Genomic DNA, 15,404 nt, shown 5'->3' on the forward strand with positions numbered 1-15,404 from the left:
CCCCTTAGTCTTACTAGGGTTGAACACCAATTTATTTCTACTGCCCCAGTCCTGTATTCTGGTCAGGATGCAGTTGGCCCTCCGCTTGATCTCTGCCCTCGAGCATGCTGCAACCAACAACACCATAGCATCATCGGCAAAGGCCACAACCCAGTCTCCACCAAAGTCCTCCAATAGAAAGCCATTGAAGAGCAAGGTCCACAGCAGGGGGCCCAAGACGGAGCCCTGTGGGCACCCTTGAGTGATCTTCCTAGTCCAGCTCCTAGAGCCAATTTGAAGGATGGCTGAACAATTATCCAAGTAGCTTTTAATCATATTGTATAGGTAAGCCGGGGCACTCACGTTGCCTGAGCCTATGCAGAATCATCAGCCACCATGCGGCATTAAATGCTCCGGCTATGTCCAAACTGAGACCCAAAACATATGGGAACGTTATGTGTAATTCTTTGATTTTGTTCACCACAGAGCCAATAGCATCAAGAACCCGAGCGGAAACCAAACTGCTGCCCATGAAAATGTCCACCTCTCTTCAGAAAGCAGACTAGTCTATTTAAAATCAACCTCTCCAAAACCTTACCCATTATGGGCAGGAGGAAGATATTCCTGTACCCGCTGAGAGATGTTATTTTGGCACTTTTATCCTTAGGAATGAAAACCAACCTTGCCTTCTTCCAGGCCTCTGGAAAAATACAATGCCTGAGACAATTATTAAATATTGCCAAGAGGAAACCGGGACGGTACTTCCACAATTCCCTAATGATGTCTTCATTTATGCTATCCAGTCCTGGAGCTTTCCTAATAGCAAACCTCTTAATGGCTTCCTTAACCTCCACAGCAGTGAAGGGAGGTGGACAAGGGCTTGGGATGTAAGTAGTTGCTTGATTCCTAATATATTGCTGAGTTGCACTATCCTCTGAGCAATTGTCCTCAGGGCATAGATTGTCCAATAGTGCTTCAATAGTGTTCTCCATGTCTGCTATCTCCCCATCATCATCTCCAGCACCCAGACTACTAAGGCAGGTGGGAGTTTTCAGTTTTGTAGCACAACTTTTGTACACAAACCCGCAGGGGTTAGAAGAGGCTGACGAGCAAAAGTCTCTCCAAGATCAAAATTTTGCCTCTTTGATGGCATTCTTATAGGTGGCCTGAAAGTCTAAATACCTTGCCTTTAATGAGTCCCGATCTTTGCTTCTGCATCTCTGAAAAAGTCTTCTATTCTGCCTGTTGATCTTTCTCATATTCGCTAACTCCTCGCTCCACCATGGGACACCCCTTTTCCTAGTGCCCCAACTGCACAGAGGCATTGACTGGTCACAGGCTATACTTATGGTATTGATTACTGAGTCAACATACTTGACTGCAGAGTCCCTACTCTCCAGGGAGGGATTATCATTAATGTTCTCGTCCAGATGCTTGTAGAAAGAGTCCCAATCCGCCCCATTAGAATTGTAGATTTTGTTGAAGTTCCTGGGCTTGTGTCCGGAGGCACAGTATAACTTGTAGACAATGGAATTATGATCCAAGAGGCTGTCATCTTCTAGCACTCTCCAGCTATGGAGTTGCGGAATGAGGTTGGCCGAGAGACAAGTGATGTCGATCCACGATGATCCATTCGGCCCAACAAAGGTAGGTGGAGAATTGGGATCATTAGCAATGATCAGGTTATTGCTAGCCAGGCACTCCTCCACTGCCTTTCCCCTGGTATCCAACTGCTTAGCCCCCCATGCGGGGGAGTGAGCATTGACATCCCCAGCAAAGATAATAGAGCAGTTTCTAAAGTCATCAAGAATGTCTTGTATGCCCTGCAGCTCCTAACGTATGTCAGTCCCTCCCGGTATGTACTGACAGATAATAATGAGGCTGCAACCATCAAGCTGGGTCTCGATACACACCCTGTTTTCTGTGGTATACTGTTGGTGATGGAAGACGGCAACACTATTATTGGGTACAACAATCGCAGCCCAAGGAGTACTGTTAGAGTCTTGAATTACCAAATGCCTGTGAGGAACACAGGCCACCTTGCCCCCAATACAATAGGGCTCTTGAATTAACACTATGTCCCAGTTGTCCACGTCGACACTAAGGGAGGATATGGCACTAATCGATCTTTGAAGGTTTATCTGCAGAAAATTAATACTTTTATAATCACTCGCCATAATCTGTTCTTTCTTAATTAAGTTTCTGATACGTTTAAACGATGGACAACATTTATCAAAAGCATTGTGTAAGCCATCCTTTTCCTTCTGCAATCGACAGTTGTTGCACCTTGCAATTTTATTTTGCCTGGGCAGTCCCTAAATCTATGACTGCCAGCACACTGGCTAAAGACCTCCTTGGGCTCTGAACAGAATTTGCTGACATGGCCAAACCCGCAGCATCTAAAGCACTGTATGACAGAGAAATGTTCCTCTACCGTGCATCTGGCCCATTTCAAGTTAACATTTCTCAGCATGGTAAAAATTTTCAGAAGGCCGGGTGAGATGTCAGCAACCCAATTTACAAGGTTATTTTTGCCTCCGCCAAAGACAAAACGTAGCCCAAATTCCTCCATGAATTGATCTCTGCCTAACTGTCCCTGTATTTCCTCATTTTGCTCAAATATACAGTTTTGTTATCTCCTCTTTCTCCAAATAATTTGGGACCTGTCTAATACATATACTTGGTTTTCTTTTATCTGGCACCATGGTTCTGAGGTCCGGAGCCTTTTGGTTGATTTCATGTTCCAAAGCCTGGAGGTCACTCTTTTTGGTAGCATCAATAGCAATACTTCCCTTCCCAATTCTTCTAAAACCAGTAATGCCCACTTTCAACTGTGTGGGGTCAATGTTATCTCTAATAATATTTTTGGTATCCTCTGAGCTCATGTGGTTGTCTTTTGGGTAAATCAGAAGCGAGCTAGGGTAGCTATTCCTGTTATGCTTCCCTGATCCTAGACTCCTTAAGTATATCGCTATATAGAGGTGCCTGTCCCTCCAGATTGTCCACACTACGAGGTGTATTGCCGGAAACCTTTGCCTCCGCAATCTCCACTTCCAGTTTATTTATGGCCTCAAGAGCCCTACTAATGTCTTCCCGTGCAGCCAGTCCTGAAAGCCGAGACTCCAAGGAGGCCATTCTTTGACTGGAAAGACTGTCCTCACATTGTTTATTTTTGTACACAGTTTTAATGATTCTTTAATCTCAAGAATATCGACATCCAGGCTATTAGCAGCAACCACTGCCCTCCCAATGTCATCCCAAGAGGCCAGGTTGGGCAGTTGAGACTCTATTGACTTCAGTCTTTGCTCAATCTCTAAACCTCCAATCCCGCTAGTACCAGACACAGACTATCGATTCTTGTATTCCCTTATTGTGTTCAGTTAAAATGTTGGTAATCTCTTCAGAAGTGGCCAGCGATGTAAATAATTTTTCTACCCTGTCTGGGAGGCTATTAATCTTTAGCACCTATTCAGCTAAGCTAATCATTTTACTCATTTGATCAGTAACATATTGCAAATGTTGATTTGTGTCCAGTTTGGCATGGCAGTTTTTGGCAAAGTACCCTTTGACCTCATCAATCAGAATGTGAGCTTCAACACTAAATTTTTTTTTCAAATTAGAGCCCATAATAAACTAAAATAACTCGATTTTGCCACACGACCCAACCCAACTCACACCTCTGACCGCTTTCTGCCAAATGAAGAAATGAGAAGAAATCATCTATCAGCAACTTTCTGTGCATCTGACTGTTATTCTAAAATCTTTCCACTCTCAAACTTTCAGCCTTTGCCAGATCAGCAGTAAAGAAAATGACTTACTTGTATGTATCTCACATTGTGTCAAATTCTATTTGTGTTATCTATTCTTAATCCTGGTGAGATCTTATATGGAACACACTCTTGTGTATAATAAGTTGTTATATATAGTGAAAACTGCTTAGGCAACCACCTGCATTCAACGAGCACCTGTCAAAACGGGCAAAAATTTCTGGCACGGGATAGTTTATACATAGTCTTTGTATAAGTTATCTGTATTAAACAACCACCTGTGTAATGCGACCGCGGACATAGATTTTTGGTCTGAAACAACATACAACAACTGTAATATAAGCGACCACTTCCGCGAATATATCTGGTCTAAACGCTTGTTCAAACCCATATTGGACACTTCTCCCACTCTTGAAATTAGGTGCAGGTGTTAATGAATTAGTCTAGCAACAAAGGAATTTCAGTTTGTTCGAAATTGTCCGAAAAATGAAAGAAATGCAAAGTACTGTCATTAGAAGATAGTGTTAAAGTTATCAGAGAAATTGAAAATGGTTTATCATAACAGCAATTAGTGGCAAAGTTTAACTGTGGGAAAACGAAATTTATTGTACTGTAGACCTACAGTATTTTCCTTAGGGGTATAAAATATTCTACACGATACAATTAATTGGCTGATCTCATCGTTTGATAAAATTTATTTATTTATTTATTTATTTTTTGAAGCTCATATACAGTACATGTGCAATAAACAGTTTCTGTATCAACCTACCTTATTCCACAATATTTTTAGAAAAATAATATCCAAGTAATTTTTGCATGCAAAATATTTAAAAAACAATAAACACATTAATATAAAAATCAGTTTTACAGGCAACTTTCCTTTTTTGATTCCACAATTGTCATTGGACAATCACGGAATGTAATGAAATCAATTCAATTTTATTATTAATTAATAATTTTTCTTATTGTACTTAAGAAAATATTAAATATTTTAAAAAATACAGTATTTTTAAAGTTAAAATAAGATTAAACTAATGAAAACCAAAACCAAAAATGACAGAGAGATAGGACGCGTTTGTATATCAATGACATAATACACGTAACTGAGGAGCAAACAAAAAGAACCAAGTTGAATTAATTAAATCAGAAAAACAGAAGTGTGCATTAGAATCAAGAAAATGCGAGTATTGTATTAATCTTTAAAATATTGGTATTAAATCTGTCTTATAAAATCACGACAACTCCTGTAAATCAAGTTATCCGATAAGAATAAAAATACCAATATAGCTCTATCGTTGAAAAAATTCATTTATTTTTGCTCACTTTGAGTTTTGCTTAGTAGAAATGGCTAAAAAGTGTGCAAAATACGTATGGAAATACGGTATTACAGCACCACCTGTATTGGATGACCATCTGTCTAAAAGACCACTTTTTGAAGAAACCGTGGGTTTACCAGTAAAACCGTAGACAGGTTTTACTGTATATGCATTGAAATTATATTCATAAAATTTATATAGGACTCAAGCAACAGTGACTTTTTAACAAGCTATGTCATCATATAATGTTGAGATTTATATAGGCCAACTGTTTGGCCTTGACTATTTTGGTGAACAACCAAACTGCAGACCTCATATTATATATTTTCATGTGATTCTTATCAGTAAATAAATTTTTTTATGACTTTTCCACTTAAGAATTTTAACTGTATTATTTATATGTTTTAGATAAAATTTGTATGATTTAAATTTGTTCTATATGAAGATATTTGAAAGTCATTTTATTCGACTTTAAATCCTCTGCATAAATATTGAAGTCGTAATATCACTAGAAAAGCGTTAAAAGCACATAAAATCATATTAAAATATGTACATTTACAGTAAATGTTAATACAATCATCATAAATCCTAGGGAAGCAAACCATTGAAAACATCTGTGGTTTCTGTGTTGTATGTCTTATTTAGACGGTCTTTAAGTGCTCATTTTTGGCGTTTTCCATCCACTATTGGCGTTTTAGTTACGATTGTAAGTTCGAAACTAACGGACTTACGTAACAGTGACTTTTTACACAAGCTAATGTCGATCATATACTGTTGAGATTTATATAGGCCAACTGTTTGGCCTTGACTATTTTGGTGAACAACCAAACTGCAGACCTCATATTATATATTTTCATGTGATTCTTATCAGTAAATAAATTTTTTTATGACTTTTCCACTTAAGAATTTTAACTGTATTATTTATATGTTTTAGATAAAATTTGTATGATTTAAATTTGTTCTATATGAAGATATTTGAAAATAAAATTTGATATAATGTAACTTACCAAAACTTCTTGATAAATTTGGAAATAATAATGATTGTGAAACACTTCCATTGCCTTTATTGGAACCATCGGATGATTTCATCTACAAAAACATACATAGTTTAAAATCAAAATGTGCATAAATTAATAAATTATAATCATAACTTATGAGTGTCAAAAGTATTTAAATATTTATATTATTAGGAGTGTTAAAACAACAAGAAGAGTTTTTTATATTTTAAATTTATTTTCATAATTTTGTTTTAGGAATATGATTTCATTTGTTGTGTACAAAAAAATAAAAATACACATGACTTTAATTCCTATAAGATGATGTTAAGAGATTTCATGTGCAGAAAGTGAATATTTTTGTTAACTTCTAATTTAAATTTAAAATGTCACAAGGAGAAAATCTTAGTAGTCTTTCAATGCTGTACCACAAGAAAATAAAAAGTTGTTATTATTTGTTTTATGCATATTTAAATTTAGTGTGTCTAAAATTTATCATTTAAAATATTTTACAATACTGTGTGACATCAAATTAAAATCAAAAATTGAAATTATATATCATCATATTATCAATAATAAAAATATTCTGTATTATTGCTTAGGACACAATAAAGTGCTATAATTCACATACTTGGTGGTTTTTCTCATCTTTTATTTATTTCAACTAAATAAAAGATGATAAAAACAATAAAAACTTCCAAGTGTGTGAATTATAGCACTTAGTTTGTGTCCTAAGCAATAACGAAGTTTACAGCACGGTTTCAGATTACTAAAAAAAATATTCTGTATTTTCATTTCATAAGTAAGTGAAAAACAGCTTGCTTTATCATTGAGAAATACAAACTGAGCTCATTTTTGTTTAACTTCTAATGTTAAGAAAATTAAATAAAAAAACAAAATCAAGTAATTTTGATTAAATTGCTTACAAAATTTGTATTAAAATTCATTTTCATTATTTAAATTTACTACTGAAAAATATTTTAATATATCTTTAAATGAACCTTTGCGAGTCTGCCTTTTCCACGTACTGGTGACAAGAGTCCACCTCTCTGAACAGTAATATGAGCACCATCTCCACAAGGACAATCTTTCAAAACTTGAACAACATCAGCATGTGGCAGTCCTCTCACTTCTTGTCCATTTATCTCCATTAAAATATCACCTTCTTGAAGTAATTTACAGCGAGGACGATCTAAAATCTTTTTTACCTGAAAGAGTTTAATTTTATAACAATGTTTATACTTTCAATAATTTAAAAATAAAACTGTTAATTTATTTACTTTTTGTCCGTAAGCACTATCAGCAATAGTAAAACCAAATCCTGAAGCTCCTTTAACTATCTCAACAGTCAAATATTCAGGTTTATTTGGACTCTGTGGACTCTGTGGACTAAAGTCCAGAATATCAGGGGTGTTTTCAGCATTGCTATTACTAAGTAAGTCAGCACTATTATGCCTCTGAGGGTGAGAGTGATCATTCAGTCCACTACTTAAATCTGGCATTGATTTTGCAGATCTTGCCACAGAATCTACAGAATCAGTTCCAATGTTACCCCCATGAGAATTGTTTCCACTAGAGAAAACACTAGAAAATTCAGACGTCCTTGCATTTGCCATTGTAACAGCCACGGTTGTAACTATTTCTGTATTTGGATCATTAGGATCAAACGGTAAAGGATATCCTCTACAAACTTGCAAGTTAACAGTTTCTCCAGGAGGAATAGATTGGAACAAGGATACCATATTTTGATGAGTATAACCAAGAACACATATATCATTAACATATACCAATACATCACCTATATAAAATAAGCATTTGAAAACAATTACAAAAATTTAAATTATATATTTTGCCAACTTTAAAATTTGATTTGTTGATACCTGTTTGTAATTTTTTGTTTGACCATGCAGGTCCATTTGGTACTACACTCTTAATTTGTAAAAACTCTTCTATTTCACCACTATCACCTCCAACAATTGTAAACCCTAAACCTCTTGGACTCTTAATGAGCGAAGTCTGAATAAATTCCCCCTTCAGTTCTGATGGATTACGTGTAAAAACATATGGAGTCTTATGAGAAGGATCTAAAATAAAATATATTAATAAGAATTTATATTTGGATTTTATTATTTTTTTAAAATAAAACAATGTGATAATTATTTAAACTTATTGTTAACTGCATTAAATATAAATTAATACTTATCAAAAAATTATTAATTTTAACAAACACTCAAAAAATATTATTTAACAATGGTAATATTTTAAATGTATTGCAATATGTAACAATTAAGGCACCAATAAATAAAATAAACTTTTAACCATTAAAAAAACTCTTAATTATTAAAATGTTCAAGGCTAGTAGTAGTTGTAATATTTTCTTCTCCTTCAAAATATTCATTCACTCATTCTGCTTACATTGTTAACAGTAATTATTTTTATAGATTTTATTTCTGTTTAGCATCCATAATTTCATGGTTCCAATACAACTTTCTGTTTAAGCAGCACTTCACAATTCAACATTGTCCTGAATCAATGCTCATGTTATGTAACAATCCCATTTAGTTCCAAAATATTAAATCAGCTTTTATAATTGGGTTGCAATTTCAAAAAAATTGTAGACCTATAAATTCCCACTGTCATCCATCCGTCTGTCCTTCCTTAATCTCAAGAACAGAGTTAGGTAGATGAAAATCGAGACCAGATATGGAAAGCTTAGGAGCAGGAAGTCTGCTATTTCGATTCAAAAATTTCCCCCGAAATAAGTTAGATGACCGGCACGACTCTATTGCTATCAGGAAAAGTATGATGTACAGGGGCAAGCCACTACTAATTTGAAGTGGAGCGCATATATTTTAAATTAAATAATTTTAAAATTACATTGTGACAATGTCACAATAAAATAATTCCTTGTTTATCTTTAAATTTACTTTATTATATTTCTTATAAATGTGATCATGTCAATTGATATATAACGTTAGTCTATTACTTTGAGATAATAAATTATGTTTACATTGTTTTAATGTAAGCTCTATTTTACAAATAGAAACTGAATTTTTAAAATTTCTCTGTTATTACTTTATTAATAAGTAATGATCAGTCAATACCTTGCTCAAAAGATAAAACAAAATTTTCATTTGTAAAAAATATTTATCCAAAAAGTGAATGATATGGAAAAAAATTAAATCAAAATTTAACAAGGTTAGTAATTATTAGTATCTATTGCTGATGATTTGTTTTAATTCTTAAAAAGTTCCAGGCAATGTCTAAAAAAAAAATAAAAAAGACCTTGTCAATAATTTATTCTTATTAAATTAAAATTGATTTTGCATACTAAAATAAAAAATTTACATTTCAGAACAAAAGGTTTCACTCATTTCAAAACATCTCATTTATTAATAGAATAAACTTTCCAAGATAATTTTTAAAAACGAACATTTTTATCTGTAAAGAAATGAAAGAAATAAACTTAACTAACCGAAAGACGGACTTAAAAGCCAAGTCAAGAAAATAAATCAATCCAGTTTCAATATTTTTTGTCAAGGTATGAGAATGCAGTCTATTCAAGAATTTTGAAAACTAAATAAAAATAAATAGACTAAATGAATCAGAATAGGAATGGATTACTATCAAGAATGGAAATCCTGAAACAGGATAAAAATTGGACTAAAAATTGTGAAAATATTGAGAGAATACTAAAAATGAATGATTGCTGAAATAGAAAATATGAATTTTTCTCTTAAGTAACTGATTTCTTAACGGAAATAAATATTTTATTACATTTCTCTGCATTATGAATTTATGCACAATTGATTTTTACTTAGAAAAAATCCCAAATTAAACCATTTTCTCAAATCAATTGTATCACTTATCTATAAAGTTATTTGGCATTTCCTCTCCCAAGAAAACCAATAAATTGTACTCAAGAAATTTAGTTTTTAATATTTTAAGTGCAAAAGAATTATAGAAAAAAAATATATATATATATATTTGGCTTATATATAAAATATTAAAAATAAAAATAATAATTTGGTTAATTATTTCATCCACTTTTTCTATTCAAAAAAAAACATTTATTACAAAATAATTCAATTTTATGTAAGTATTGTATTTAACATCTGTTTATTAAAATGAAAAAAAAACCTTTTATTTTCAAAACAATTTTCGGATTTATTGGCGATTACGTACAAGATTGAACTGTAACCATTATTGAGTTAACTGTCAATGAAGTTTTTTTCTTCAATATGTCAAAATTTCACTTTTAAAACCTGATATATATTTCTCAGCTGTACATTTTTTGCAATTATATGTTAAATATTTTCTGCGCATTTTCCATTATAAAACACTTCATTTATACATTCTTCATTCATATGATTTTGCACTTATTTTTCATATTCGTGTAGTCATATTCTTCAGTACCCTACAGCACTTTTTCATTTATGTGTAACTCACTTTGAAATGGAAAATTTAAAGTGATTATAAAAAAAAGTAAAAAAATCTCCTCCTTTGGAGAAGCATAAAGCTTATACAGTAAAATTTAAAATTAGATAACTTTTTTTTTAATAACAAACAAGTAATGGCTACTTCACTTTATTAATAAAATCAACCAATCAGTCATTACATTAATATTTATAAAATTATTTTCTAAAATGAGGGTAGTATATTTTAATCAATCCAATGAAACAACTCAAAAAATACACAACTTACAAAAAAATCATTGAACTAAAAACATCAGACTTCAATGGGATCACTGGATGAAGCTATTGGTTTCATAATAGTTATACTGCAATTGGTGAAAATGAGATCAACCTCATTTTCTTAAGCGGGAACCCAAATTTTTTATTGGATACTACAATTCTTCATCAAAAATAAAGGAAACTTTTATCCAAAACAGTTTTTCAAAAGAATATCAGAAGTTATAGACATTTAAAGTTTTATGTTGCTGTAGACTGTGCATAAAACTGTGCTGGATATATGTGAAGTTCATTGGAAAAAAATCATTAAGAAACTATTATTATTTGGTGGAATTATTCTTTTACTTTAAATAACAAATGGATTCAAAAACTAGTGCTGCAGCATGTTAGTGGTCAAGCTTATGATAAAAAAAACATTGGCCTTGATTCCCTTGAATAATAATAGTTTCCTAATAGGTTTTTAAAGCATTTTTTCTTTCCTTTTTTCACTGAACTTCCCAGACATCCATAGATTCATGCATGCATGGTGTGGCAGCCATATAAAACTTCAAATGCTCATAATTTCTACTAAGTGTATCTTTTGAAAAATGCTTTAGATAAAAATGTCTTTGTTTTTGATGTAGAATAGAAAATGAAGTTGACCCTGTTTTTACTAATTGTAATCCCATCTTGTGGCCTTTTTACGTCTAACACTTTTGGTTTAATGAGTTTTTCTGTAGGATGAGTACTTTTTGTTATTCCAGTGGATTGATTAAAACAGACAACCTTTTATATTAAAATGAACAATCCAGAACTTCAATCAAATCTTTACCATAAATCCAATTAAAACTTTCTTCAATTTTTTTGAATGAGGCAAATCATTTTTGATTCTGATTAATTTTTGTTTTCAGCAACTTTTTATTACTTTTAATCATTATTTCAAATTCAGAAAATACTCACCCAGCTCAATAATTAAAAGACTACTAAAGTGATATTACCAATGATCAAAATTAAGATTGTTCACATTACTCCATATTTCAATTAATGAATGCAATAATCAAGTAAAAAACATCAATTTTTATATATTTGTATTTAACTTAAATTTGGTAAATTTAAATTCTTATTTCAGTTTACCATATTAAATGTTATATTTATTATTATTATTTTTTTAATGTTGTATATATATATATATATATATATATATATATATAATTTTAATACTATCTGTGTATTAAATTGCAAAAATTAAGCTTCTAATGTAATATTCTTATCATTACAACATGAAATTTAAAACATTCTTTTTCTACGTAACACACGGTTTCCACAATTTGCTTTTATAAATTTAAATAATATTTGTGTTCATATGTAACCTTTTAACTTAAAATACGACTCATTATAAATATATAATTTCTTAATTATAAACTTCACTTTAAAATTTAATAAATATAGAAATATTAACGCATCGGAGTAAAATCAAAATTTATATTTCATTCAATTAAATTTAAAATTTTTAAATTTATTGGTATATTTATTTGAATAAATTTAAAATTTCAAAATTCATGTTAAATTGTTATCAGATGCTTCTAAGAAATGATACATTTCGGTATAGCTGACACAAAAATTCTAGAATCAAAGGCAACTGCTAACTTCAAATGGTTCTTCGAAGTCAATAATTCAAATTCATTAATTCATTACCTGGACATTGTCTTTTCAATCTTTGATGCTTTGGTAATATAATTTAAAACAGTATTGCATTCATTTACTTTTTAAGAAAAATGTTTTTTTTTAATAAAAAACAAAATTTTCTTCTGTATCAAATTTAATCATAAATTAATTCTTATTTTAATGTATAATACCTTTTAGATCATAGTTTTAAAAAGGATATATGGGCTTTTGGAAAACAGTGGGAAGAAGGTACCTGAATGGAAGGAATTCTGATGGAAGGAGGCAGGCCGACAAACTTCTGTACCATGACGACTGACCTCAGGCCTTCTCCTGACCACATTTTCATTTTCAATATGATTAAAACTTGCAGATCTTGTAACCAGAGTATGATAAGGGGAAGTGGGGGATTTAATGATACCACCACCATTCCCATTAATGCCAGAATTAACTTCACTATTGCCTGCAATTATTTCTGAGACTGCAGTTTCCTTCATGGAAGCATTGTTATGAGATGTAGGATTAGATTCGTTTTTATCACTAAGACAAGGAATACAATGCAAATAGGGAAAGCGATGGGTAGCAGCAGGAGAGGAAGAGGCTGGTGGAACAGAGTTAAGTAAATGATAGTCTGAGCCAGAGATTAGATGAAACTCACTGTTAGTCTGGTCTGTTTCAAGCTGCCCCTTTGAATTGGTGTTGGCAGTGTTGTTCCTGTTGGCCTGTGGACTTTCTGTTTGGTCAGGTTGGTTCCAGTCACTTTGTTGCTGCCAGGAACTAGTATTGCTGTGCATATGTATATCACTACCTGATACTAAGGAGATTAATAAGCATTAATATGAAATTATTTAAAATATCTCTCTTCGATCAGTATATAAATATAAACTTATAGTAATTAATAATTTAAATCTGTAATTAAGATAGTGATCCAATATTAATATAAAGAGAAATTACAATCAATAAAAAAATATTTCCATTGTGAAAATTATTATTAAAAGTGGTAAAAATATTATTATTTATTTAATTTCATGTAAGATGTTTTATCAAAACAGAGTAATATTTATGTTACCATTACATTTAAATCAATCAGAAGTATTTGACTTGCATTAAATATTTTTGTTTTAATCTGTTAGATGCAATCCTTTTCTAAATTATCTAATATTTTCTCAACATGTTTTTATAAAAACATTAACAGTTATGTTTAAGCAAAAACCCATTAAATAAATGTTAATGACTTTTAGAATCAAAATAAATATTGACCACATACAGAAAGCTCTATTCTTAATAAATTTTAGTGTCTTATGAAGTTTCTTTTAATAGCATGAATGTATCATTAATAGCATTTGTCTATTATTATTACTTTACAGACAAACATTACTAACTGATTTTGTATATCTCAAATTAAAAACTAGCTGCATATGCCCAGTATTGCTAGAGCTCTTGAGGAGGCGTAAGATTGGTAAACTGAGTTTAGAGAGTATGACAAAAACAACGATCTTAGTAACTAAAATGTATATTTACAATAAATGTATTTATAATAATGAAACTGAAAACACAAAAAAAAAATTGTTGAGGCTAAAGTTAATAGGTGTGGGACCCTGACATGTTTGTCCTATAGACTCAACATTGTACTGTACATTTGCCACTTCCCAATGCCTGAACCATTGCACCCTTCTCAAATCTGTCTTCAGCAGCATTATCTACAAGATAAGTGCTTTAATTTCGTACCTGAACTATTTTTAGCCAAGCCATTAACCCAAACTAAGTCAGACAAACTGAAACCACCTTTCAAGTAATATATAGATGCAATACTAAATGAATTCAAATTCTGTAATTATTATTTTACAAATTTTAAAGTGAAATTTATTATGCATTACTTACTGTCATGAGTTAATCTTTTAGCTTGTAAAACAGGATTTTCATATTGTGTTTTTCTATTTACATGGCTGAAATAATATAAAGCATTACATTAGATATTAATTTTTGATAGTTCTGTATAAATTTTATATTATATACTTTAATAAATAAATAAAATTATTATACAATAGTTATTATAAAGATCCATTTGACATGGTTAACATGTAGATACTATTGCTGATATAACAGTATATCGACAAATAATTAAAATAATTTTTCAAGTTTCTCACATACCTTACAGTGACTAGCAAGGTTGCGACCAATGTTTTCATCTCTAAAATGTGAACATCAGCCACAACCTTGCTATGATGCACACACACACACACGCGCGCAACATATAAGGTAGAGTCAAAACTAAACAGGAAAATAACAATAATTTTTTTGAAAGAACAAACATAATAAGTGCAAATACTGTACATTTCCTTCAAAATAATGACCATTTACTATCTCACAAACTTTTGCCAATTTCAATGCCATAACCAAAAGCAATTCTAAAATGCATTTTTGGACACATGTCAGATAGCTTGTATTGCAACCACTCTTAACTTCTTGTGACATTCATTCAAATGTTTCTTTAACCTTAGACTGAGAAACCAAGAGAAAAATTCTGCCAAAGCCAGATGATCAATCAGGAAAGAGAATGGCTGTCAGAGCACAAAAATCCTGTTTTTGGCAGATACTGTTGGACTTCAGAGGTTTGATACATGAAATACATCTTGAAATTATAATGGAGGCTTTTATTTATTGATTCAATGTGAAATATTGTGGATTAAATTGACTAATGATTACATTTCATTCCCTTCAGAATCCTAGCAATAACATTTGTCTTACATACTGCCACTGATCTGCCTGGATATGAGTCATCTTCCAATCTTCCATGCTTCCTTTGAATATCTTGAATCACTCATACATTTGGGGCCTTGACATAGCATCTTTATCATATATCAGGTCAGTCCATAAGTTCATGCGTATTTTTTTATCTACAAAAAAGCAGCAAAAAATTTTAATTAAATTTTATTTCAATCTATAATGTATTCACCATTATTTTGTACAATTTCTTGCCATCTTGATGGTAGCTTTTTAATCCAGTCTTCGTAA

At 31.6% G+C, this 15,404-nt stretch overlaps 1 protein-coding gene across 7 annotated transcripts in view; it reads right to left on the reverse strand.

The window, feature by feature from the left end:
• LOC136981616 (membrane-associated guanylate kinase, WW and PDZ domain-containing protein 1-like) overlaps nt 1-15,404 on the reverse strand; it is a 99,813-nt gene that overhangs the window by 15,257 nt on the left and 69,152 nt on the right. For 6 of the 7 annotated variants that reach the window (XM_067277939.1, XM_067277940.1, XM_067277945.1 and 3 more), the window contains 6 exons: nt 14,271-14,335; nt 13,048-13,203; nt 7,938-8,141; nt 7,338-7,855; nt 7,059-7,265; nt 6,070-6,151 (listed from right to left, as the gene is read on the reverse strand). In XM_067277939.1, the coding sequence (XP_067134040.1) occupies nt 6,070-6,151; nt 7,059-7,265; nt 7,338-7,855; nt 7,938-8,141; nt 13,048-13,203; nt 14,271-14,335 (1,232 nt within the window). The remainder of the gene's footprint in view (nt 1-6,069; nt 6,152-7,058; nt 7,266-7,337; nt 7,856-7,937; nt 8,142-13,047; nt 13,204-14,270; nt 14,336-15,404) is intronic. The other variant, XM_067277941.1, reaches the window with a different exon arrangement.

This window comes from Centruroides vittatus, unplaced genomic scaffold, assembly GCF_030686945.1.
Source record: "Centruroides vittatus isolate TY-2023 unplaced genomic scaffold, ASM3068694v2 contig_784, whole genome shotgun sequence".
Taxonomy (NCBI): Eukaryota; Metazoa; Arthropoda; class Arachnida; order Scorpiones; family Buthidae; genus Centruroides; species Centruroides vittatus.